This window comes from Monodelphis domestica, chromosome 1, assembly GCF_027887165.1.
Source record: "Monodelphis domestica isolate mMonDom1 chromosome 1, mMonDom1.pri, whole genome shotgun sequence".
NCBI classification, from domain to species: Eukaryota; Metazoa; Chordata; class Mammalia; order Didelphimorphia; family Didelphidae; genus Monodelphis; species Monodelphis domestica.
Window position 1 is genome coordinate 261,681,103 of NC_077227.1, and position 27,265 is coordinate 261,708,367.

Below are 27,265 nucleotides of genomic sequence, written 5' to 3' on the forward strand. Positions count from 1 at the left end.
TCCCAGAATAACTATGAAATTCAATACTTTTTATATGCTGGATATTCTATTGCATATGTGTAGTCATTGTTTCTGATGCCAAGATGTTTACCTGAATTGGACGCAGTGGTGTCCCTAATGAAATCCAATCCAAAAAGGAATTTTCCTTTTTTTTATACTTCTATTATGTCTCTAGACTTTAGGTTCTAGAAAAATGAGATAATAAAGCTGAAATCAGGAAATTGATGTCTGTCCCTTGGTCCTGCTGGGAAATTTCAATTCTTTTATTTGGATTATTTGATTACAAACTAATCTTCCTAATGAAAGATTTTTTTTTATTTGTGTCATCCATAACTAGATTTTCAGCACAAGTTCACTGTGCAGGCATCTCCAACCATGGACAAAAGGAAGAGTTTGATCAGTAGTGGCTCCAGTCCTCCTGCAAGTCCTACCATCATTCCCCGACTCAGAGCCATCCAGTGTAAGATGGTGTTTACTGACTTTACAAAGGGTGGGCCATGATTCTACTGTGAATTTTCCAGAATACATTTTATTGGGAAGGGGAGAGGAGCTATCTCTTGACCTGTCCAATCATTCACTGGTTTAGCCATTTGTCTATCCATACCTCAGAAAAATCCACAAACCATTCTACCATTTAAATACACACAGATACACACATGCCAGGTACCTTTCTTCCATTAAAATATTTACAACTGTCTTTTTTTTAACTTTTTAATTAAAAACTATCAAAGAGAAATAGAAACCAAAAATATCTTTGAAGCTTATTCACTGGTAAATGGTGTAAGAGGTTTTCTGTTACAAAGTCCAAGACTTCCCCCATTGTGGATTCTTCTAGACTAGGAACACAGTGAAGTTATATCATCATTGTCCAAGGAATGCTAGATCCTTTCTCTGACTAGTCTGCCAATCTCTTACTCCCATCCATGCTCCTCAGAGAGGTAGTTTTTTCTCAGTTTAATTACAGGAAACTTGACAATTACAGATATCCTTTCCATATTGCAGAGTAAGGGGCATGGCACCCTCTTAGAGCTAGACAATTCACATAAAATGTTTTGGTCCTTCTTTGTACCAGAGAAAAAGTCTGAATTTTTTCTTTTTCTTTTATGGTACGAATAATGATAATATATAACACTAAACCTAAATCTTATGCATGTCTAAGTTTTTAAAAATTTTATGTGTTATCTGCTGGCCTTTGCATGTCATCTGCAGCATCTGCAAAATTCCTCAGAAATTCCCATTTAATTCCTTATGGCAACTCACAATATATTAAAACCAGGATAGAGAAGGTCACGGTATGGAGGGAATGCATGTATTTCTATATTTCACACCCATGCAGTACAAAGAGGTCCTAAGATTGCCCCTCTTGGCTTGTTTTATTTCTTATAGCCTCTGATCCTTTCTTTTTCCTGGTACTGCCTTGCATCTCCCAGTGCCTCTGATAAACCTTAAAATGAATTCAGCAAACAGTATTTTAAGCCCTTACTATGTGTGAGGTGCTGTATTACTCAATGGATATGCTAAGACAAAAATGAAACAGTGCCTGCCTTCATGGAATTTACCTTCTACTGAGACAGTACTGTGCCTGGAATTGTGAAGACTAGAGTTCAAATCCATCCTCAGTCACTTACTAGTTGTGTGACCCTGTGCAAGTCTTTTAACCTCTGTTTGTCTCAGTTTGCCCATCTAAAAAATGGGAATAAAAGCAGCACCTACCTCTTAGGGTTGTTGAAAGAATCAAATGAGATAATGTTTGTGAAATGTTTTGCAGATCTTAAGGCACTACAAAGATGCTAATTGTTTACAGCATTATGATTAATTAAATGCTATTACATTATTATTGTTGTTATTATTACTAAGAGGATACAAGACACAGAGATAAATAAATGCAAATGTCATTTTGAGATCTGGCAAGCACTAAAAATGAGGATAGGGGAGGGTGCTAAAGATCCAGGGAAAACCTGGTGTAGTATAGCCCTTTACTGAGGTTCTTTTTATTAACTTTTGTCCCAGCCTACCCCCATCTCCACCCTCAACCTCTAGAATAACCCATCCAAGTCTTGATTCTTGACTATTTCAAACCAATGTCTGGTCAGATTTAGCTTCAGTTTTGATTGATAATTATGCAAACTAAGAACAAATTTAAGTATGATTTGGGAATCTCTTTAAACTAAATGACTCACACAAGTACAGCAATGGGATAGGTACTCAATTGGGTCATAGAATCACAGGTTTAGAGGTGGAAATGATCTTAAACATCATCTTATCCCTCTTTTTTTACAAGGAAACGAGTTGAAATGTAACTTCAATGTGTCACTATCTAAGAAGAATCTAAAATGGAAGAAGTCTTAGACACTGTATAACAGAGCACCTTACTTCATTTACAAAGTGGTTAAAGATTTGTCCAATGGGGCAGCTGGGTGGCTCAGTAAATAGAGAGCCAGGCTTGAATATGGGAAGTTCTGGGTTCAAATCTGGCCTCAAACACTTCCTAGTTATATGACCCTGGGCAAGTCACTTAACCCCCATTGCCTAGACCTTACTGATCTACTGCCTTGGAACCAATACTGAGTATTGATTCTAAGATGAAAGGTAAGGGTTTAGAAAAAAAAGAAAAAGATTTGCCTAGTATCATAAGGGCAATAAACAACAGAGGCAGAATTTTTAATCCAATGCCTGCCAACTCCAAATGAGGCTTTAAAAAAAATAATATATATATATATATATATATATATATATATATATCATGCCACACAAACCTCTAGCTCTCCTCTTTCTTCTCTGCATCCTCCAAGACCTAGTGTGGGAAGCAAGAGGTGGCTATGAAGGAAGTTTTTTGAGTTTAGCTTCCACATCTCACCTGATTATCTCTCCTATGGCTCTCACAGTGACACCCAGTGAAAGCAGTAAAACCTGGGGTCGGAGTTCAGTTGTCCAGAAGGAAGAAGGTGAGGAAGACGAGAAGAGGGCCCTGAAGAAGAAGGGACGTACATGGGGACCAAGCACACTTGGGCAGAAGGAAATTGTCTCAGGAGATGAGGGGTAAGAGCCAATTATAAGTGATCATAACAAAGCTTTCTTAACATTGATAAGCCTGGACTTACCTACTTCTCTGAAGAATAAGCTTACTATTTTCCTATAGGAAGGCTCAGTGGGTGAATAACCATGGGTCAATGAACAATATGGGCATGAAATGCTTCTCCAAGTCCTTCTACAGTTTTCTCTATAGTCTCCACTTTAAAAAGATCCCCTGTGCTGAAGCTTTCTATTTCAAAGAGAACAGATAATCTGCCTTGGGTCTGAGCTCTTGACCAAAGTGTATTATCTCTTTCATCCACAACATATCCCAGTAAGGGGAGGAGAGAGGCATGGATTAAAGTTTCACCTTACAGAGGAGAAACCTGAGGTCTAAACAGATGAAATGGCTTAGCCAGCCACCTGGAAAACCACCTTGAGCTGAGAGTAGATTCCAAGGTCACCATTTTTTTTAAGCCCTCAATTTCCTAGTCAAGAGATTATGTATGTGTGTGTGTGTTGTAACCGCAGAAATGTGGGTTTCAAGACTGAATTGCCAAAACTGTAAAGATAATTTTTAGTGTCTTGTTTTAAATAAAAAATAAGTGGTCGCCATGAGAAAAATTCCCAAATATGAAAATACCCAAGTCAGCTTGGTTTTATGGAGATTTTAATTAATACAAACGAAGGAATTAAGGAAAGGGAGCGAGAGAGAATAAGAGAAAATAGTATGAAGGGCCTCGGCCAAATTAAGGGCCTGAGCCTTAAGAGAGACTAGTCAGCCCTTAATCACTCACCACAAGATTTGTCCCAAGCAAAACTCCAGTTCTTACTGAAATCCTCAACTCCTGAACTAAGTTCAGAGACCCAGCTCCTCCAACTAACTCCAAACTCCAACTCAGTTCAGAGAGCCAGCTCCTCCAAACTAACTCCAAACTCCCTACTAAGTTCAGAGAGCCAGCTCCTTTTAAAGAGAAATTTCTCTTATGTCACCTCCCCTAAATTTTCACATCTACCAATCACAGTAGACATTTTCCCCAGGACTGACCATTCTTAGTTCACATCTTCTTTTGTTATCACCTTCTCTGGGTAGACTAAAACTTCACACCTCTTTGCTAAGCTTGCCCTTTGTAAGTTGCTTGACCTTTTAGTGATTAATTTAACTTTTATAGGTACTTAGTACCCTTTTGTATTAGGTCTAAAAATAGACCTAGCTTAGGGTTTTTGCTTCACTATAAGTATGAGTTGGGGACTTTTCATTGTTCAGTAAGGAGTTTACAATTTTATCTTCCCCTAAAGTATGCCTAAGTATGGGTGGAGTAATGTTAAAATTCCCAATACATTCCTGATCAAGTACCTTCATTTGTTACAATAAGGGAATAACCTTAACCAAATGTTCTAAGGTAGAGTCTGAGAAGTTTTAAGATTCATAGTGTGTGTGTGTGTGCGTGCGCGTGTGTGTGTGTGTGTGTGTGTGTGTGTGTGTGTGTGTGTGTGTGTGTGTGTGTGTGTGTCCTGGATCCCTTTGGCAGTTTGGTGAAGCCTAGGGATCCATTTTTGGATTCATGTTTTTAAAATGCATAAAATAAAATACGTAGCCAATTATGTTGAAATCTGGTTAGATGTGCCCCACCACCAAAATCTATCTACAGTAGACTCCAAGGAGTCTATGGACTTTGTGTTAAATACCCCAGAAGGCCTGAGCTGTAGTTCTTCACTGAGATGTTTCTTCTTTTCTTGGCCCTTGAATTTCTCCTTTGCAGTGTAGTAGACAGAGAACTGGACCTGGAAGCCAGGAAATCTGCATTCAAATCTTCAGGCACTTGCTAGCTCTGTGACTTTGGGCAAGTCACTTAACCTTTATTAGCCTTAGTTAAATAAGAATAAGAAAATAAGAATCATATTAACACCTATCTGCCATGGTTATTGCAAGGATAAAATTCAATATTATTTGTAAAGCACTTAGCAGGGTGCCTAGCACATAGTAAGTACTTAAAATGGCTTCCTTCCTTCCTTCCTTCCTTCCTTCCTTCCTTCCTTCCTTCCTTCCTTCCTTCCTTCCTTCCTTCCTTCCTTCCTTCCTTCCTTCCTTCCTTCCTTCCTTCCTCCCTTCCTTCCTTCCTCCCTCCCTCCCTCCCTCCCTCCCTCCCTCCCTCCCTCCCTCCCTCCCTCCCTCCCTCCCTCCCTCCCTTCCTTCCTTCCTTCCTTCCTTCCTTCCTTCCTTCCTTCCTTCCTTCCTTCCTTCCTTCCTTCCTTCCTTCCTTCCTTCCTTCCTTCCTTCCTTCCTTCCTTCCTTCCTTCCTTCCTTCCTTCCTTCCTTCCTTCCTTCCTTCCTTCTTCCTTCCTTTCCCCCCCACCAGGGAGGGACCCTGAGTAACAGTTACTGTATGCTTGATATTCTTCTATGTACCATTTCCAGGATTAAAAAACTGGGCCTAAATTCTGATCCATAATCTTTGGCATGTGTGGCCAGGAAGGATAAATTGTTTTTTTCTTTACTGAGTAATAGATGATGGTATAACTCAGAATAGTCAAGAACTCCATGGTACAACCATCAGATATGTATGCGGAGGGAGGGTAACTGATCTGAGTGTACCCTACATGGTTATTGTTGATTCTCTTTATTCATTGAAGATCTCCTCAGAAGCGAGAGAGAGCTAATGGTTTATGTGCCCTGTCAGAGTCTCCACATTTTCACTTGGGGTGAGTTTGTGCTCCACCCTTCCTATGCATTTTGTGTTGGTACCTGCTTCCATCATTCACATCGTTTTCATTGTTTTCTGAAGCTATAATGAAGGGATTCAGCTTTGGTCTTCTAGGGCTATACTCATTTTTTGGTTTATGTTTTGTTTACTTAAAATAGCGTCACAGTGCACCTTGGGAAAATCACCAGGCTAATCTGGACTTGACCTTGCTTTTTTTAGCTCTTTTTATCATTTTGACTGGATCCCAGCAACTCCCTCTACCTTGAGAAATGATACCTGGTTGTCTATCCCCTAGTGTTTTACACAGATCATGATGTCATTCCCTATGGAACCATGGGAGATTCTAGACAGTGTTATCAGGCAGTAAGTTCTAGTTAGCCATGTAGTAGCCATTATTGGCACTAATTTTTGGTCATAATAAGTGATTGATCAAATAATTTTTAGCTGGTCAGAGTCCCAATGGAGATCCCACCAGTTCACTTGGGGTAGGATTCTAGGGTGTATCCAAGAGAAGTTAAAGCTGCTTCTCCCCTCATTTTGTTGAGCTGGAATTTCAGAATGGAGTCGTAATGGTGGGAATGGTCCTCAGTTTACCTGATGGTATAGTTGTTCTGGTGTCTCCAGGGCAACAGTTGTAATAGACAAGTTCTGCCACTGTTCCCCTGTAGGAACCCCTCGACCAACAAAAACATGCAAACCATGTAGTCTTGTAGTCTGCTTGGAATTGAAGCCGAGTCTCTGATATACTCTTCTGTTGAATGAGAACAGCCCTGTTGGATACCTGACTTATTTCCTGGGAGTGTCACTGATATGTCACCACAAGTTAATGACTTTGAAATGGCTTGGAAGAAAGGTTCTGGGAGAACTGGTTAAAAAGAGAACAGTGTCATTTTTTACTTATACCTATGTCCCAAAGTGCACTGGGGTGATACATATATCTCAGAGTGCCTTTTTTGGGTTTGTTGATATTTTTTTTTGTAAGCTGATTGCTTTGGAATCTACCCAAACATGCCATAAAATTATCTGAAAAATACAATGCCAGCTAGAGTCAACTGGAGTGGGTGCTCCAACCTCTGCCCAGCTGTTTCCTGCTGGAACTTCCGTTTGCATGGGGCTTGCCTATAGTTTACTTTTCAACAGGGATGAATTAGTTGGGTTTGGTTTCTGTGGATTAGTTGTGGCCACCTTAAAATGAGCAAAAGAAATAAATATTTTGGGGGAGCAAGTACATTGGATTGAGCTTCTTTGTTGCTCCTGCCATTCACTTGCCACTTCTGCATCAGTATTACACTGCTATTCTCAAACTTAACCAGTTCCCAATAGCAGTGGGCAAAACAACTCTTTCCTTTTCTTGTCCCATAGCATCTTATTGATTTTATTTTGACAAATAGACAGATTCTTGTTAGCCTTCTAGTCCTGGACTTTAGCGCCCCTAGAACTGTGTTGGTGAGCCTCTGGCATGCATGCAGAGGGGGCTGCTCTCCTCCCCATCTCCACCCAGCCTGAGGAGATTTTCACATCATTCTCCCCTCTGCCCAATAGTCCAATGGGAGTACTTTCTCCCTCCTCTGTCTGGGGTAAAGGGGTGGCTTATATGCCACGTGAGGGTTGTAGTTTGGGCGCTCAGTCTCTAAAAGGTTCGCCATGAGTCTGAGGGGCTTCCAGGGAGTGGTGGGGGTGGGAGAAAGAAGGGACAATGACCTGTTTAATAATTTCTCTTATTTCCTTTATGCAGCCTTAAATCCCTGGTGGATGGATACAAGCAATGGTCAAACAGTGCCCCAAATCTGGGGAAAGGCCTGAGGACAACTCCTGCCCTTCCAGGCTTTACCAGCCTTGCTGAGATGGGTAAGGGCAACATTATGGGTCATGGTTGAGAGGCACTATGTCCATGGGGCATCCAGGTGGTGCAGTGGCTAGAGTGTCCGTCCTGGAGTCAGGAAGACTCATCTTCCTGAATTCAAATGTGGCCTCAGATACTTCCTAGCTGTGTGATCCAGGGCAAGTCACTTAAGCTGTTTGGTTAAAAAAATTTTTTAAGAGATGTCTAGTACAACATTGCTGGACATGGAGTCAGGGCTCAAATCATGGCTAAGTTAATGACCCAGAACAAATTATTTCACTTCTCCAAGATTCAGTTTCCTCATTGGTAAAATGGGGCTAGTGATATTCACAATTTCTACCTCATATGACTTTCAGGAGAAGAAAGCACTTTATAAATCTTAAAGCATTTTCTTCTCCTTAATTCTGCAGGAAGCAGCTGGTCATACTTTTATTTTCAATTCTTACCTTCTATTTAATAATAAATATTGGCTCCAAGGCAGATGATTGGTAAGGGCTAGGCAGTTGGGGTTAAATGACTTGCCCAAGCTCACATAGCTAGGAAGTATCTGAGGGCAGATCTGAACCTAGGACCTTCCATCTCCCTGCCTGGCTCTCTATCTTTTGAACCTAGCTGCCTCCCTGGTCACATTTTTTAGACTCCTCTATTGCCATGAGGCAACATTTTACTAAATAGAAGCAGTTCCTTCATTTTTCATGAACTCTACTCTCTCTCTCTCTCTCTCTCTCTCTCTCTCTCTCTCTCTCTCTCTCTCTCTCTCTCTCTCTCTCTCTCTCTCTCTCTCTCTCTCTCTCTCTCTTTCACTTTCTATCTTTGTATCATTACTAAGACAGAAGAGTAGCAAGGGCTAGGCATTTGAAGTTAAGTGACTTGTCCTGGGATGATACAAGTAGGAAGTGACTGAGGTCAGATTTGAATTTAGGACCTCCTGTCTCCAGGTTTGGCACTCTGTTCATTGTGTTCTCTAGCTGCCCCTCTTTCCACTATTTCCTTTTTATCTAATTCCCAAATCACAAATTATCTTTTCTCCCAACTTACTTCTCATTGTTGCTACTACCTACCCTCCCAAGCTGAGACTTAACAGCCCCTCAGGACCTATGCAGTGTAATAGGGAGTAAAAATAATGAGGTGGCCTTGAACAAGTCCCTTCATTTTTCTTGGTCTCAGTTTCCTCATATATAAAATCAGGGGGTAATATGAAATAATCTCTCAGTTTTTTTCTCCCAACTATCTGCAAGCATTTATGAAGCACCTTTTCTGGGCCAGGTGCTAATGATTATGATAAATTAAATATAATAAATAGAGGAGCCAGGTGGTGCAATTGCTAGAGTGCTGGGCCTGGAGTTAGGAAGATTCGCCTTCTTGAGTTCAGATCTGGCCCTCTGACACTTAATAGTTGTGGGACCTTGGGCCAGTCACTTGACCCATTGGCCTTAGTTTCATTCTCTGCAAAATGAGCTAGAGAAGGAAATGGCAAACTACTTCAGTATCTTTGCCAAGAAAACCTGAAACAGGTCATGAAGAGAGAGACAGGACCAAAAAATGACTGAACAATAACATAAAATAAATACAATTAATTCAAGCAATCCTTCCTTGAAAGGATGTTACATTCTAATAAGAATGACAGGCACACATGTAAATATATACAGAATAAATCTAAAGAGAAGGGATAGATAGGTGGCTCAGTGGTTGAGAGCTAGGCCTAGAGATGGGAGGTCCTGGGTTAAAAATCTGGCCTTAGATACTTCCTAGCTGTGTGACCCTGGGCAAGTCACGTAACCCCTGTTGCCTAGCTTTTACTGCTCTTCTGCTTTGGAACTTATACATAGTATGGATTCTAAAAAATAAAGATAAGGGCTTAAAGATAAATAAATGATAAAGAAAATATGTGCAAATAAATACAAAGTTGTTAAATGCAAGGTAATTTATTTGGGAGGGCACTTGCATTTGAGGAGGAGGGGATCAGCAAAGTTTCATACAGAAGATAACACAAGTATCTTCCTGTGACAATATGGTTTTATAATATTTCTTTGGCCGCTAACTACATAGGATGTCTGACTTCTTGGAACTTTTTTGTTATGTAAGCAAGGTTTCAAGCATGAGAATAAGAGAACTTATACTACTTCATCAGCTTAAAAGGCTAGATGACGCAGTGGGTAGAATGCTGGACGTGGAGTCTGGAAGACCTGAGTGTGAATCCTACCTCAGATGCCTGACCTTGGGCAAAATCACTTGACATCTCTCTGTCTCTACTTCTTCATTTGTAAAATATAAAATCCTGTTGATCCCACAAAATAATTTAAAAAAAAATTAAAAGAGAAGCTGTCTGTCCAACATGGAGTCAGGACTCAAATCAGTCGATGACTAAGTCAATGACCCAGAGCAAATTATTTCACTTCTCAAAGACTCAGTTTCTTTATCTGTAAAGAGGGGATAATGACAGCTTGCAGTTTCTACCTCATGACTTTTCAGGAGGAAAATGCACTTTGTAGATCTTTTTTTGTTTTTTTGTTTTATTGTATTTTTAATTTTTCCCCATGGTTACACGATTTATTGTTTCTGTCCCCTCTTTCCTCTACCTCCCAGAGTTGATAAGCAATTCTATTGGGTTATAAATATCATCACTCAAAACCTATTTCCATATTATTCATTTTTGTAATAATCTTTCAAAACCAAAAGCCCAAATCATATACCCATATAAACAAGTGATAAATCCTATGTTTTTCTTCTGTGTTTCTACTCCCTCAGTTCTTTCTCTGGATGTGGATAGTGTTCTTTCTCATAAGTGCCTCAGAATTGTCCTGGATCACTGCACTGCTGCTAGTAGAGAAGTCCATTACGTTCAATTGTACCACAGTGTATCAGTCTCTGTGTACAATGTTCCCCTGGTTCTACTCCTTTCACTCTGTATCAGTTCGTGGAGGTCTTTCCAGCTCATATAGAAATCAAGTAGTTTATCGTTCCTTAAAACATGATAGTATTGCATCGCCATCATATACCACAATTTGTTTAACCCTTCCCCAATCAAGGGACAGATCCTCATTTTCCAATGTTTTGCCACCACAAAAAGTGCAGCTATAAATATTTTTATACAAACAGAACCTTTCCCATTTTTTAAAACGCTTTGGGATACAGACCTGGTAGTGATATGGCTGGATCAAAAAGTATGGATTCTTTTAAAACTCTTTGGGCGTGATTCCAAATTGCCACCCAGAATGATTGGATAATTTACAATTCCACCAGTAATGCACCAGTGTCCCAATTTTGTTCCATCGCCTCTGACATTTCACTTTGTAAGTCTTAAAGCATTATTCTTTCCTTAATTCCTCAGGAAGCATCTGGTCACACTTCTTAGATCCTTTTACTGCCATGAGGCAAACCATAGGGAAGCATTTTATTAAACAGAAGCAGGTTGTTACAGTTAATCACTGTGATAATATGCGGAAAGTGCTTTATAAACCTTAAAGCACTATATAAATGCTAGCAGTTATTATTATTGTTCTGGAAATATCTTCAAGCTAATGAAGTCCCAGGTCATAGATTATCTCTACTACCTGGAATGGCTTTTACCCAACTCTTCTGCAGGGGAAGAGTAGTTCAGTTACTTTTCAGTTGTCAGACTCTTTGTGACCTCATTTTGGGTTTTCTTGGCAAAGATCCTGGAGTGGCTTGTCATTTCCTTCTCCAGCTCATTTTACGGATGAGGAAACTGAGGCAAACTGGGATAAATTACTTGTACAGAGTCAAATAGCTAGTAAATGTCTGAGTCCAGATTTAAACTCATGGAGAATACTCTTCCTGGTTCAAAACTCAGTACTCTATCCACTGTGGCACCTAGTTATCTCTGGAGAAGGGTTTTTCCAAGTTATCTGGATTATTCTAGCTGGGTCATATGTGGTCCTAATCAATGGAGCTACTTGAAGGCCATCACTTTGTATTAGTATAATAATATTCATAACAATTGCTATTAGTCATGAGAACAAATCCCAAAACCTGAAATAGTTTTAGGAAAAAAATGTATTTGTTAACTTGGTAGAGGTGCAAGCCAGAAAGGCTTTCTTTGTTCTCTGCAAGATTTACATTATATAGGGCTCAGATAAGGGGCTGGAGGACTGTTCCTAGGCTATATTAGTAATCATAAACATAGGGTAATGAGGTGGTGCAGTGGGTAGGGCGCTGGATCTGGAGTCAGGAAGACATCTTCATGAGTTCAAATTAGGCCTCAGATACCAGCTGTGTGACCCTGGGCAAGTCACTTCACCATGTTTACCTCAGTTTCCTTATCTGTACAATGAGTTGGAGGATGTGGCAAACCACTCCAGTATCTTTGCCAAGGAAACTCCAAATGGGGTCAGGAAGATTTGGAAAAATAAAAAGTCTGAAGCCCAACAAGCATAAACATTTGAATTAAGATAGATTGAGATGTAAATAGAAACATTCAGATTTTGGAAACCTAAAACACAAGCCCTGAGTAGAGTGTAAGCACCAAGTGGGATCCAAGCATTCTGTGTAGTCATCTAGTTTCTCTGATACATCATTAAGATCAGCCTGGCCATTACAGTAAGTTTGGGGTTAAATAATTTCTAGCCACATAAAGTTAGGCTCAAACAATATTAATTAAGGATAAAATATAAATATTTTTCCATATAGATCACATTTGTGTACTTTTTTTGGTTGTATTTTTTTAGATCCTTACCTTCTGTTTTAGAATCAATACTAAGTATTGGTTCCAGGGCAGAAGAATAGTAAGGGCTAGGAGATAGGGGTTAAAAGACTCAGGTAGGGGTTAAGAGACTCAGACACACAACTAGAAAATGTCTGAGGTCAAATTTGAACCTAAAACCTCCCATGACCAGACCTACTGAGCCACCTAGCTGTCTCATTTATATACTTTTTAAGGGGTACTTAATTGCTTTCAAGATATTATTTGTTTGACCCTTATGACAACCTTGGGAAGTAGGTACTATTATTATACCCATTTTATTGATGAAGAAACTGAGGTGCAGAGAGGTTAAATGGCTGGCACATATAGCAAGTATCTGAAGCAGGATTTGAAACTTGGATCTTCCTGACTCTAATACTCTACTTCTCAGATTCTAAACGCATTCCTCTCCCATAAAGGGATACCAAAGAGAAGCAAGTTCACTTCACTTCAACTGAATAAATATTTACCAAGAGCCTGCTATATACCAGGCACTGTGTTAAGCTTTAGAAATACAAATAAAAAAATCAAAAGATAGTCCCTGTCCTCAAGGTGTTTATAGTCTGATGGAAAGGGGAAATTTGAGTCATCTGAGTGCTACATGCCCTTTTCTCTCCTTCACCGGTTATTTAAGCATTATTACTCAGGCATAACATAGCTTCTTTGCTGACCTCTTTGTAGACTGATATGAATCTACATCCAGTCTTTCCTTGACTTCTAATTCAGACATTTTTGACATGAGGATACTTATGGGAAATTCCCAAGGTTCCCCTCTCACCCAAGGGCAGGAGGAGGGAACCCAAGGTATAGCCCTGACTCATAGAGATTCCTATGAGTGCTGGGTTTTTTTCCTCATGAACAGAAAGCAAAGCATGCTTACAGAACTTTACCTTGAAAGGATCTAATTAACCTGACATCATTCCTAGGACTGCTGTGGCATCCTATGTGACCTTTTATTTTTTCTCCTAGCTCATATAAAAAGTCCCTAGCGAAGGAGGTTACAAATTGGCTGGTCTCCCTTTTAGGGGGATGGGAAGGATGATGTGCTAAATTGGTAAATTGTTTAGTAGATTCCTTGTGTCTGACTCTTCTTGACCCCATTTGGAGTTTTTTGGGGCAAAAATACTGAAGTAGTTTGCCATTTCCTTCTCTAGCTCATTTTACAGATGAGGAAACTAAGGTAAAACAGGGCTAAGTCCCTTGCTCAGGGTCACACAGCCAGAAAGTATCGAAGAATGGATTGACTCCAAGTCTAGCACTTTATCTACTGAGCTGCCTAGGAATAGTGGTCACTCCCTGTTGGTCATTAGTAGATATTAAGAAGAAAGCACTAGTGGTCTACTAGCCATTGCAACTACCAGACTATACTTGTTTTTTCCCCTAATTTCTTTTGAGTCTCACTGACTATTACTCAGTTAAGCCAGGAAGTGGGAAGGAGTTAAGTGGCCAGCTCAATCAGTTTGGTCTTGTTTTTTTACCTCATCCATCTCCCCCTACCCCACAGAGGATGAAGAAATCGATGGCCTAAGGAGTGGGGAGAACCGAGCACTCCATTCCCCCAACCAGTCTTACCTCTGCATTCCATTTCCACGAGTTGAGGAGGTAGATAGCCCACCCATTGATGGAGCCCATGAAGAGTCCACTCCTGTAAACTCAGCTACCAGCACCCCACAATTAACACCCACCAACAGCCTCAAGCGAGGAGGAGGCCATCATCGCCGCTGTGAGGTAGCTCTCCTGGGTTGTGGGGCTGTTCTGGCTGCCACAGGCCTAGGGTTTGACCTGCTAGAAGCAGGAAAGTGCCAGCTGCTTCCCCCGGAGGAACCTGAGCTACCACCCCGAGAGGAGAAGAAGAGGCGTGAGGGCCTTTTCCAAAGAGCTAGTCGCCCTCGACGGAGTACCAGCCCCCCATCCCGAAAGCTCTTCAAGAAAGAGGAACCAGTACTGTTCCTTGGGGACCCCTCAGCTTCTCTGACACTACTTTCTTTGTCCTCCATCTCTGAGTGCAACTCTACTCGTTCTCTCCTTCGATCAGACAGCGATGAGATTGTGGTGTATGAGATGCCAGTCAGTCCAGTTGAAGCAGCGCCTTTGCCCCCTCGCACCAATAATCCACTGGTCAATGTTCAAGTCGAGCGTTTCAAGCGAGACCCCAACCAGTCCTTGACTCCCACCCATGTCACCCTCTCCACTCCCACACAGCCTACTGGTCACAGGCGAACGCCTTCTGATGGGGCACTTAAGCCTGTGGTACCTCTGGCTAATGGCAGCCCATCCAGCAATGGTCTGAGTGCCACACCAGGTACAGGTGAGCCTCATCACCACCACCAACCCATTCCTTCCCTCCCTTTCTCCTGTGGAATCCTCTGAGCATGAATCATTTCCCTTCTTCCCAAGGTGAGCTTCTATTCAATTGTCCAAGAAAGATTAGGTCTGAGGTCTTTGGGGAAGTCAGTGATTTGCCCTCAGTCCTTAGACAGAGCTTGCCCAACGTCCCAGGGGCTTCTCTCAGTTTTGGTCTTGGGTCAAAATAAAATTTCCTGGGACTTAAGAAGAATCAAACACTGGACTCGTGCAGGGCCGTTAAGTCACCATAAGGCTTATGATGTATAGGGCAGAGTGAATCTAAGCTTAGCTTCTGCCTTTTGCTAGAGTTTTAAGGAACTGAGTTTGAAAACTCAAATTTTTGTGTTTTCAGGAAGCAAAACTTTCTGTTGTGACTCTCAGGGCGATTTCCTGTCATGTTCTAGGCTGCTACATCTCAGGATAGTGGTGACTCAGAGGACCTTTTAGTAGACAGATCCATACCCATGCATGCATGCTCATTCTCCCCCCACATGCTCTAAAACCCTTCCCTGACACTTACTCTGGTATTGTGCTTGGACCTAGAGAGCCATATGAGTAGCTCACCACCCTGTTTTGTCCCCTGCCTCGCCTTTCTGCCTTCTCTTTACCTAGACCCACCTGCTTACACTCAATTCTCATACCAATGTGTTAAGTGTCTGAACTCCAGCACTCCCTCTGTTAATCACTCTTCTGCTTCTCCTTCTAATTCCCTGTAGGCTTCCCTGAGTGCTCTAGTTTCTGAGGAAGTAGGGAAAAGGGCTAAGAATCATGACATTGGCTGGAATTACTTTTGGGGCACTCTCTAGTGCTTTTTCTGGTTGACTGTCTCCACTCCCAAGCCCCCTTGTGCTCCTTCCTTTAACTGTTGACTCCAAATACATCTCCTAATACATGGCACCCTTGCCACATGCCCCTCAATTCCTTTGTTTTGTTTTGTTTTTTTCCTCCTGACCAGGGATGCTGAAAACTCCAAGCCCTAGCCGAGATCCTAGTGAGGTGCCCCGCCTGCCAGACCCCAACCTGGTCTTCCCGCCAACCCCAAGACGATGGAACACCCATCAGGACTCCACCCTGGAAAGACCCAAGACCCTGGAATTTCTTCCCCGGCCTCGCCCCTCTGCCAACCGGCAGCGGCTGGACCCCTGGTGGTTTGTGTCCCCCAGTCATGCCCGCAGCGCCTCCCCCGCCAACAGCTCGAGCACAGAGACACCCAGCAACCTAGACTCCTGCTTTGCAAGCAGCAGTAGCACTGTGGAGGAGCGACCAGGGCTTCCTGCCTTGCTCCCTTTTCAGGCAGGGCACCCTCCTCCTGCTGAACAGGCCCTTTTGGATTTGGATGCAGAGGGACAGAGCCAGGACAGCACTGTTCCACTGTGCAGATCTGAACTAAACACCCACAGATCCACCACCTTTGAGGTTCAACAAGAATTTTGGTCTTAGCATGAGAGGGGTTTGGGATGGAGGTAGAGGTTTGGGCAAAAGGGAAGAGAGGACCTGGGGGTACCTTTCTATCACCATTTGGCATCCCAAGATACAGCCCTACTTCTTGCACTGATAATGCACTTTGAAGACAGAAGAGGTGGGGAGGGCAGCTGCTCCAAAGGCCCTGGGCAACAGTGAGCTCCCTTGCTTAGAACCACCACCATTGATGTAGCCTGTCAGCTCTGAGTGTGTGTGTGTGAGAGAGAAGGAAGAGGGGGTGTGAATGACCTTCTATCTCTGCAGTATTCCTCACCCTTGGGCAGTGGCATGGCACCCCAGTCATAGTCAAACCTATCTGCTCTCTTCCAGGACCACTAAGTAGGGCATGCCCAGGGTCCATTCTCTTGTCTCTTGGTCATCCCAGAGTTCTGTGGTTGCAAATACTGATGTTGAATATTCTTCTGCTTCTCTCTCCATCCCCTCCCTTGTCCTTGAATTCAGGTCAAGGTCATCATGGGTCCTAAAATTGGCTGTATCTCTTTTTAAAATTGGCTGTATCTATCAGGAATGCTTGGGGGTGGGGGGGTGGGCAGGGTGATAAAAGCATATGACTCAATGGACCTACCATCACCCCCCACCCCCCTGCCACCATTCTACTTGCCTGATCTATTTATTTGAGCCTAGAGGTGGCATTCTAATCCACCTCTGTGTAACTCAGGGGGAGGGATGAGGAAATATGGTTGAGTTGTTGTGAAGAGTTTATGTTCTGGGTTGGTTTTTTGTTTTACGTTTTTAGGGGGAAAGGCACTGACCTTCCTAAAGTCAGTCTGTGGCCAAATCATGTTTCTAGAAAAATACTTGCCTAGCCCATGGGTGGGTTCTAGGGAGAATCCTTCACTGGTACCATCCTAGGTGCTAGAGACAATGTCTTGTGTTTGGCCCTTTTCTTGTGTAATGGGGCCATCCCTTGGAGTCCATGTAGAACTATTTTGTCTACTTTTGGCCAGCCACACTTGATAGGTCAGCACAGATAGATTTGGATGCTTTGGAGACAACAAAACCCTTTTATATTTCTGGCTGGGTTGTAAGTGACTCAATGCTAAAGGATCCAGTGAAAGCAGGCAGGCAGTTCTGTTTATTCTCCATGGGATGGTCCCATTATACTCCTTTGATTTTTCTGTTATGCCCCTTCTCCTTGTTCTTCACTCTCTCTTCTTCAGGGACAAGTAACTGCAAGCCTTCATGTATGGTTAGTAAAAGTCTCTCAAACCCCAAGAGGTTTTCTCATAAATTTTAGCTGGAGTGGCATCCAGTGATGAGCACTAGGGAATAGGAATCAAGATTCTGGAGTTACTCTCAGTTCAAACAACTGCCTTCATAACCTTCAGCAAGTCCCTTCACTCCAGTTGTCCATGCCCATAAAATAGGGTTGTGAAACACCTCCCTACAAAGGAGCATCATAACAGTTTAATGACAGAGTCTATAAAAGCAAACATACATAACATTAAAATTGGCCAGAGTTTTTCTGGGCTTTTTCTCTTCCATATACTGTGGCTTCTTGACATACTGGGCTTTGGACCATGGGGGAGCAGTGGGACCATGGGGGAGCTGCCCAGTGGCCCTGACATGAAGAAGAAGCAAAAACTAATGAAAAACTCTGTCATTTCTGAAATTTATTTATTTACTTGAATGATGAACTTAAGGTCACTTCCATTTGTTTCTTCATTCACTCTCCCCTCTCTCTCTCTCCCACTCTGTTTCTCCATCATGGTATGAAATGACTAAGATCCATCTGTAACTTTAACATTACACTGGACCTCTACTGAGCCATTCCTGAGGTAGAGGGTGTTTCAAAGCCTTCTCTAAGGTTCATTCCTTTCTGCAGGGACAAACTGGACTTGCTATAAGGGAAGAGCAGAGGAAAGCTTCTTTTTGAGTACAGTCTAGAGTGCTGCTTTAATCCCATTAAAATCATGAATTTTCACTACTACATTTTACCTCCAGCCCAATGAACCCAGCTCCCTGCTTCTCTTCTGGACCAGGGGCAGGTGACCTCTGCCCTACCTCATCCTCTTCCCATCATGCCAGCCCATGGCAAGGCAATGGAAGGAGCCATTATCCTCACACCTTGGCCTGTCATCCTGGGGTAGAGAGGCTGTGGGATTTCTGCTGGGGATGTCGGGGCAGAAGCCAGCTGGGAATGACCCTCTAATTAATTTCCCCTCCTCTAGCTTCATGCTCTCTGTAGGTAGGAGCCGGAGCTGACCTCAAAGCTGTGGTCCAAACTACTCTCACTGAGAGTAGCTGACCTCCCTTAGGGCTCCCTAGGGATCCAGTCCTAACACTATGCAATATGCTAGACCACATGGAATGTGGTGTCAGAAAATATTAATTTCATAAAGTTCCTGCTCATATCACTGACTCAGATGTAGTTCTCATCTACTTTCTTGAGAGGCCAGCCAGCTGCTGGGCATCTGAGTTGCCTTTCATATGACCTTGTAATTCCATTCAAATAGTTCTGAAGGATACTTTTCTAACTGTAGGCATATTTCACCCCAAGGCCCTTCCTCAACTCCATCCTTTATGTGACATTCATTTGAAGACTACCAAGTGTCCAATGAGAAACCGCTTTCATCTTTTAAAAGTATTTTCCATATCCTTGGAAGTGGGATGTATTTGCTGGCAGAAAGGGAGAGGCATTCACATCTGGGTATATGAACAGAAAAGAAATAATAAAAGGCATCTCTTGATGAACCAAGTGAACTGAGACCTATGGAAGAAGAGGAGTTGAGATAAGGTTCCAGGTTCTTCTTCCTTCTTCTGACGCTGACTTACCTCATGACCTTAGCTGAATCACTTAGCCTCTTTCTCAACTTCCCTCCTTTTGAAAAACATCACCCGCCTCCCTCCCAATGCACAGGGTGTGAGTGCTCACAAAATGATATTGAACAAGCACTTTGGACTTCTTGGCAGGAAGAGATTAATTTTTAGCTGAGAAATGATGGCAGTTCCTGAAAGAAGCTTCTTTTATCTCCAGCTGAGGTGTGGAGGGAAAGAAATTTGTATATGTCACTCATCCCATTGGCTCTGGGTTGTGTTATTTCTTACTTCTTCCCAAGATGTCTGGAAGAAAACTGATTAGAGGAGATTGCCAGTGGGGGCCTTTGCCAGGCACAAGCTCTTCTGAGGCATTTGAATATCTACACAGTTTTTTTAAATTACTTTAAAAAAAATCATCCTTTATTTGTTCCAACCAATAATTAGTGAGGTTGGCTATTATCCTCATCTTGGTGTTACAGATAAAGAAACAGAGATAAGGGAGAGATTATTAGCAATGCAAGAAATAAAAGATGCCACTTTTCATGTGTCAGCCTTTTGATTTTAGTAACCTGATTTTTCTCTCTAGTTTTGTCTTCATTCTTGGTATAAAGAGAAATCTGTATCTTGCAGATCCTGTAGCATCCTGTAGCAAGAGGAAAGGGAAAGGGCTAAAGAGGTCATCCAAGTCACTTTCCTTATTTTATACATTTTAAGAAACAGACTTAGATGTACCACAAGGTCATGCAAGTACCATTGACAGAAGCAGAATTTGAACCCAGATCCTCTGACTCCAAACTCAGTACTCTTTCTCTTTCACAATACCACCTAACTCTTCCCTTCCTAGCTTATGTTAGACCATATACCATTCTTAATCAGAAAAAACTTAACAATTAGAGATATCCAAAAGTAGAATGGGCTGCCTTGAAAGATATTCAAGGAGAGGCTGTGTGTATGATCACTTATTGTGAATATATTGAAGTAGGGATTCTTTTTCACAAGCAGATTGGATTAGATGGTTGGTTGAGGTCTTTCTAACTCCAGAATTCTGTGATTTGTCACAAAATCCTATTTTCTTTAACCTACTCTGGTTTAGGGACACAGCTTAATGTTCAAAAGGAAGGACTAATCCTTTGTTGAATTTGTTTTGCCTCCAAGTTTTTAATTCTAGATTTCTCATACTAGTTGAGAAAGATAACCAGTTATAGTTGTTCTTTCATTGGGTAGCCTGCTACCCCCATCCATAAAATCCATTTTTTCTCTTATCACAGAGAAAAGACACTGGGGACAAGACTGATGAGCTACTGAGAGTCTATTCACAGATTCAGAGACCTGATGTCTCCCTAACCTGAACATCCCATTAAGTATCAGAAAGTGAAGTCCCCAGTCAGTTGGGGCCCATCTAAGAATATTAATTCATTTTATTTTACTTTTTAAATTTTTATTTAATTGATTAATTAAGAGAATTTTTCCATGCTTACATGATTTATGTTCTTTCCCTCTCCTCCTCCCACCCCCTTCCTATAGCCAATGCACAATTCCACTGGGTTTTACATGTATCAAGACCCAGTTCCATACCATTGATATTTGTACTAGGGTGATTATTTAGAGTCTACATCCCCAATCATAGCCCCATCAAACCACGTGATCAAGCAGTTATTTTTCTTCTGTGTTTCTACTCCCACAGTTCTTCCTCTGAATGTGGATAGTGTTCTTTCTCATAGGTCCCTCAGAAATGTCTTGGATCATTGTATTGTTGATAGTAGAGAAGTCCATTACTTTTGTTTGTGCCACAGTGTATAAGGTTCTCCTGGTTCTGCTACTTTCATTCTGCTTCAGTTCCTAGAGGTTGTTCCAGTTCACATGGAATTCCTCCATTTCATTTGAGAATCTTAATTCAGAAAGCAAAGCCCTCAAGAGCTCTTCTTGTGGTGTCTACCTTTGGAAGAATTATTTCACATTGTACCGGGCCCTCTGGGTAAGACTTGTAGGTTGCTGCCTAAGGGATGCTTACAGACATGAAAGGTGGGAAGAACCTTATGAAACTCCTATAATATAAAGATAAATCAAGTCAGTGAGCATTTATTAAGCATCTGCCTGGAACCAGGCATTGAGATAAGTGCTGAGGATTTAAAGAAAGGTAAAAAAAACTCTGCTTGCCCTCAAGGAGCTCACAGTCTAAAGGGGAAGACAACATGCAAACAACTGCACAAACACTTCAAGATAAATTGTCATGGCAGAGGGAAGGCACTAAGATTATGGAGGACTGAGAAAGGTTTCTTGTAGCTGAGAATAGAAGAAATCCAGGGAGGCCAGGAGGCAGAGATAAGTCAGGAGAGGGTTCCAGGTACTTCTGTACAAGAGGAATCTGGGCAAAATTTGGGAATTCATAGTGCTGCTGTGATTTGTCCTCTCAGACTACATTTGGAAAATTATAGTTAGTTCTGGGTACTACATTTTAGGAAGGACATTTTTTAAAAACTGGGGAGAGGGACTGGTAGGTGGCTAGAGAGATAGGCCAGGAGATATGGGAGGTCCAGAGTCCAAATCTAGTCTTAGACATTTCTTAGCTATGTGACCCTTGGCAAGTCACTTAACCTTGTTTGCCTAGCCCTTACTCTCTTCTGCCTTGGAACCAATACTTAGTATAGATTCTAAGATAGAAGGTAAACATTTTAAAAAAAAAACTGAGGAGTAGCCAGAGGTGGGAGACTAGGTGGTGAGGAGATTTAATTCTATGCTACATGACTGGGAGGAACTAGGAGTGTTTAATCTAGGAGAAGGAGAGGGGAGGGACAGCTGGCTTCAAATATTTGAAGAGCTATCAAGAGGGACTAGACTTGGCCAGCTTGGACCAAGTAAGCAGCACTTGGGACAAGAGGTAGAAGTTTCAGGCGTTTTTAGATTTAATGTAAGAAAAATCTTTCTAACAATTAGAGGTACATAAAATTGAAACAGACACCACCATGGAGGGTCGAAGGTTCACCCCCTCATTAGAGGTCTTTGATCAAGGGGCAGCTAGATGGGCTCAGTGAATTGAGAACCAGGCCTAGAGCTGGGAGGTCTTGGATTCAAATTTGGCTTCAGACACTTCCTAACTTAGTCACTTAACCCCAGTGGTCTAGCCCATAATGCTCTTCTGCTGTGGATTTAATACATAGTATTGATTCTGAGACAAAAGATAAGGATTTTATTTTCCTTTTTTTTTAAAGAAAGGAAGTTTTTGAGCAAAGGCTAGGTGACATGTCAGGTATGTTTTAGGAATTCTTGAATGGTTAGAACTAAATAGCCTCTGAGATCCATTCCAAGTCAAGAGTTGTAGGAACAGGGGCAGCTAGGTGGCTTGGTGGAAAGAGTGCCAGGCCTGGAGTTGGGAGGAGCTGGGTTCAAATGTAGCCCCAGACACCTAACTGTGTGACCTTGGGCAAATCACTTAACCTCATTTGTCTAGCCTTTGTTCTTCTGTCTTAAGGCTGTTACTAAGACAGAAAGAAAAGGTTAAAAAAAATCATTGGATTGTATATTTAGAGCTGAAAGATACCTTAAAGGCCATTGAACCCAACCCCTAATTTTATAGATGAAGAACCAAGGCCAAGAGAGATTAAATGACTTGCCGGGCATACTACTAGTAAATGTCTGAGGCAACATTTTTTCTTTTAAATTAGTTTGTTGGTTATGTTTAAATTGAAAATTCCCAGGTATCTCCCTCTCTTCCTCCCCTCCCCATGCCAGAGAAGATGAGGCAGAATTTGAAAACCAGGTAGTTCACTATACCAAACTATCTCTTAGTCTTCTATTATGCTAAGATAGTGGAAAGATCTCTGTCTTTGGAAGGAGAAAAACCCTACTCCTCACTTACTATGTGGATGACCTTGGTAAATCATTTAGCAATTTCTCTGATCCTCAGTTGTCTTCTCTGTAAACTTGGAAAGGAAATACTTGTCTGAATTCCCTTTTAAATGGAAAATCTATGGTCGTGGAGCCCCAAATTCAGCACTAATAGTCTCCCAAAATGCTTAATGCAAGAAATAAAGATTGCATCCTTTTGAAAGACCCAGAAACTGCTCTGCGTAGCCAACCTACATCTAGGGAAATATGGTGCATCAGGAACCACTGCTCCTAAATACTTTTGTTTTAAACAAATCAGTGTTTGACTAAGCTGGAAAAATAAAGGGGTGTATGTATGTATCTTTGTGTGTACACATGTGTGCACATATGTGCGTGTGTGTCTATAGCTCCTGACATTTCTGGGTGGTGAGGACACTTTCACCTTTCAGTGCACAGGGCTCACCATTCTCCATTCTTGTGTGGCCTCTGAAGAGGGATGGAAATCGGATGATTTGAATGCTATCAAAGGTTAATAAGTGGAGAATGACTGGAACCATTACCTGACTACAAAGCATGGACAATTGTTCCTAAGATTACTGTACTCTCATAGTGTGAGAGAATGCAAGAACTAGAAGGAACCTTGGAGTAACTAATCCGATTTCTTTATTTTACATATGAGGAAAATGAGATTTAGAGAGGTAAAGTGCCAAAGGTCACATAGCTAATTAATGGCAAAGTTGATCTAGAACTCAGGTCTTCTCAGTAGTCCAGTGTTTTTTCTATGACATTACTCTTCCCTAATTCCTCTTCTAGGCCCTACAGTTATATTCCATTTCTCTGTATTCCAACATGGTTTTCTATATTCTCTCCACAGGTAACACTGATTTAAATATTAAGCTTGGGTGGCCAGCAATCAGCAAAAGAGAGTTAGTTCTATGGGCTGACTGCAAAAGGAGGAAGAAGCTTGTCCACTTGGAGCACACCAGTGCTCTGTTCTTCCCATTCTCTTTTGCACAGCTGAGTTTCCTGTATGGCTGAGGCAGCCATCCATCCATCCAGGGCTTCCTATCACAGAGAATTGGAAAACATCTTCCAGGGTCCCATGGACAAAAATTTTTCCCCCCAATAAAGGCCCTTCTCCAGATGTGAGGTGGGTTCTTCTGGGATTTGCTTAGAGGAAGTGAATCTGGAAATGTGGATGATATAGGAAGTCTGTCATCTTTCCCTACTCCCCTTTCCTCATACTCCATGAGGACTTAGTTTTCCTTGGTGAGAAGGACCCTAAAGAGATGTGTTATTTGTTTTAGTTTATTTGAAAACTTTGTTTCTAAGGTGATAGCTTTCTTATCTCCCTAGAAATAATTATTTTGCCTCCTAGCCTCAGCTTTGCTAGAATTTAAGTCTAAATAAGGGCTGAGGAGTTGAGCCCTGCTTAACTCCCTTTGCTTTCCTTTCCATTTTAGGCCCAATTGCAATAGATGTAATATTCCCACGTTTTTCCACTCTTCCCCACCCCCACCCCCAATCCTAGATATTGGCTGATAAATGTGTTATTTTTCCCAAGGGTATTTGCATTTCAAACTGTGAAGATAGCATTTCAGACCTTAGCATAGATGTGTGAAAGGGACACCGATTAACTTGCCAGACCTTCCAAATCACAGGCCATCGTTACTTGGAAATCAGGTTTAATCTGATTAGTTTGGGGAAAGGGAGTATGAATGTCCCCAATATTTTTCCAGTGGTCTTCCAGGTGTTACTGTCAGTTAGCATTTATTAAATACCTACCAAGTGCCAAAGTACTAGATACAAAAACAAATGAAACCTTTCTTGCTCTTGAGGAGCTTACATTTTATCAAAAAGATTAGGAGAGAGAAGACTTGGATAATATGTGTAGGATAAGGATACAGTATATAGGAACCTGCAGGTTCCCTATTTGAAATGTATGTGTTCTGAGGGAGACAAAGTAAATGGTTGTGCTCATCTGGGATTTACATCAGCTGCCAGAGATGATGGCTCCCTCCCATTCTTTTTCCCAGTTAAGAATGTATGATTTTTAGCTTCTCTACCACCTTCCATACGAAGCATGAGACCCATAGGTAATGGCTTTTCTCTTCAGTTCTGTGGGAGTAGAGTCTATTGTTTTGAGCACAGGGATGGAAAGAAAGTTACTAAGAGCAGTAACAACTTAAAAGTCATCCTTGAGAAAGCCCTGGTCGGGGGTACTTTTGAATATCTGTAAGCCTCTTCAAGGAAAAAGTTCCTGGATCCTGGTTGTCTTTTGATGTATTGACCGTATAGGTCCTGGAATTGTGCTCCTCTCCCATCTGTTATCTCTGTGCTATTTATTTTCTTCCCACTCCACCACTAAAGGCCCTCTCCTTTGACCACATCTATAGGCTTCTCATCCCATCTGTGATGCAGCTTTATGTCCACCTTTCTTAAAATTTCTTCTGCCTTGTTCTAAATTTGGAGCCCTTGATGTGGTAAATCTCCCTTCCCTCTCTATTTTAATTTCCCTCCTCTTTCCTCTTCCCCCAAGCAAATTTGGGAAAATTGAAATCAGGTTTTACTCTGTTGTCTTGGGTCCCAGACATCCTTGTGTCATCCAGGGACTGTTATGATAAACTAGTCATTAACTCTAACTCTTCTGAAGAAACTAGTTGCAGTTAAACTAGGGTTTCAGAATTATTGAGCTTTTCCAGAACTAAGAAAAGAAGCTAGAGATAGAGTTTAACTTATTTTAATTTCCATAGAAGCTTTCTTTAGGACATCCCCTTGATGCCTGGATGAAGTAGCTAGCTGTTTAATTTTCTGGAACTTGTGATGAGGAAACTGACCAAGAGCTTCCTCTCTCCTTGACTGACTCCATCTCTCCTGTCTTTTTCTCTCTCATCCTATTTTCTCTTTACTGTTACATTCAAGTTATTACATCTCCCAAACAATGTTTCAACACAACACAAAAGAGTGCTGATTAAAACAGGTCAGGTTTTTTTTTCCCCCCTTGGCTTTTTGTTTTGTTTTTTGGATGTACTGTAAATTATTAACCAAGGATGCCAAGCAGGCTTGGTTCAATGGCTAAAATTCTTATTGTATTACAGTGTAATGCTGATCTCAGCCTTGTCTCTACACCAGAGCACACACAGACTTGAATAAAACTGTTATCACAGTGACCTCTGGCTTCCTGCACTTGTTTGTAAGCGGTCTCACTTCCTCTTTTTGTCTTAATTAAACTAGGGTTTTCTAAAGTGAGAATTTCAGATTATAGTAGGTTAGACATACATATATATATATATATCACTCTTAATTATGGACAGATGTACTTCTTTAGATCTATAATTTCATCAGCTGGAGTCTTCCCTATGCCAAGGTAGATCATAGCCTGTTCATGTCACAGTAGACATTTTCATGAGTTATTATAGGAGCAGCTAGGTGATGCAGAGGAGAGAGCATTGGGCACAGAGTAAAGAAGACCCAGGTTTAAATCTAGCCTTAAACACTTGCTGACTTTGTTACCCAGGCAAGTTACTTAACCTCTATGTTTCAGATTCTTCAACTGCAAAATGGGGATAATAATAGTACCTACCTCACGGGTTGTTGGGTTTTGGTTTTTTTTTAGGATCAAGTCAGAAAATAAAATAAAATGTTTAGCTCAGTGTCTGGAAATACTATATGAATGTTAGTTTTTTCATCATTATAACCCCCTTCTCCCCACCAAAAAAAAAAAATCCACCTTCTGGTGTTGGTTCTCTGCCCTTAGGCTGGTCCTAGAAGAGACAGTATATCTCAGAGCCCATATTCAAAGCTTTACATCTTGATAGGGTCTGCTAGAAATTATAGATGGTGCAGTAATTAGAATTTGGGGCTTGGAGTCAGTTTAAATTCTGTTTCACACACTATGTGACTGAGCAAGTCACCTAATCTCTCTGTGTGCCTCAGTTTCCTTATCTATAAAATGGGGAAAATGATAGCACCTACCTCACAGGCTTGTTGTGAGGATCCAATGAGAGAACATGTAAAGTGCTTTTCGAGCTATAGAGCATTATAAATGGCTAGCAAATATGATTATCATTACATTCTGAAAACATCGCATCATCCCATAATGAGTCATTGTCTGCAAGACTTTCACAGTAGAAAAAATAATTAATTGGAATCCAGAGTGTGATCACATATCAAGATTATATGGATGAACCATTCATGCTAGAGTTCAATTACTATAATACATCGTTTGACTCCTGGTAACAAGATCTCTCTGCTTTCTCCCCCTAACGTTGGCCTCCTGACAGAGATAACCACTTTTGGATTCCCAGATCCACCATGCAATTCAAGCATAAACTGTCTCTTCATTCCCAATCTTCTTACACATCATCCTCATTATTGATGGAGCTGCTTGACAAAGGCAACAGCAGGGATTCTGAGCATGGGTACAGATGACAAACTCAGAAGAATAATTGTGATATTAGTAAGAAAGGCTGATTCACAGGGTGTTCTAGCTGATGCAGTGGATAAAGCATTGGGCTTGGAATCAGGAAGACCCATCTTCCAGAGTTCAAATGTGGCCTCAGAGATTTACTAACTGTGGGACTCTGGACA

General features: G+C 41.5%; 1 protein-coding gene across 2 annotated transcripts in view; it reads left to right on the forward strand.

Moving 5' to 3' along the window:
• The window catches only part of MAP3K9 (mitogen-activated protein kinase kinase kinase 9), a 132,999-nt gene extending 107,154 nt beyond the window's left edge, over positions 1-25,845 (forward strand). Inside the window, exons 7-12 of one of the 2 annotated variants that reach the window (XM_001368515.5) lie at positions 338-460; positions 2,886-3,039; positions 5,647-5,715; positions 7,453-7,565; positions 13,767-14,570; positions 15,564-25,845. In XM_001368515.5, the coding sequence (XP_001368552.3) occupies positions 338-460; positions 2,886-3,039; positions 5,647-5,715; positions 7,453-7,565; positions 13,767-14,570; positions 15,564-16,048 (1,748 nt within the window). In that variant the 3' untranslated portion in view covers positions 16,049-25,845. The remainder of the gene's footprint in view (positions 1-337; positions 461-2,885; positions 3,040-5,646; positions 5,716-7,452; positions 7,566-13,766; positions 14,571-15,563) is intronic. The other variant, XM_003339490.4, reaches the window with a different exon arrangement.
• The last annotated feature ends 1,420 nt before the right edge of the window (positions 25,846-27,265 follow it).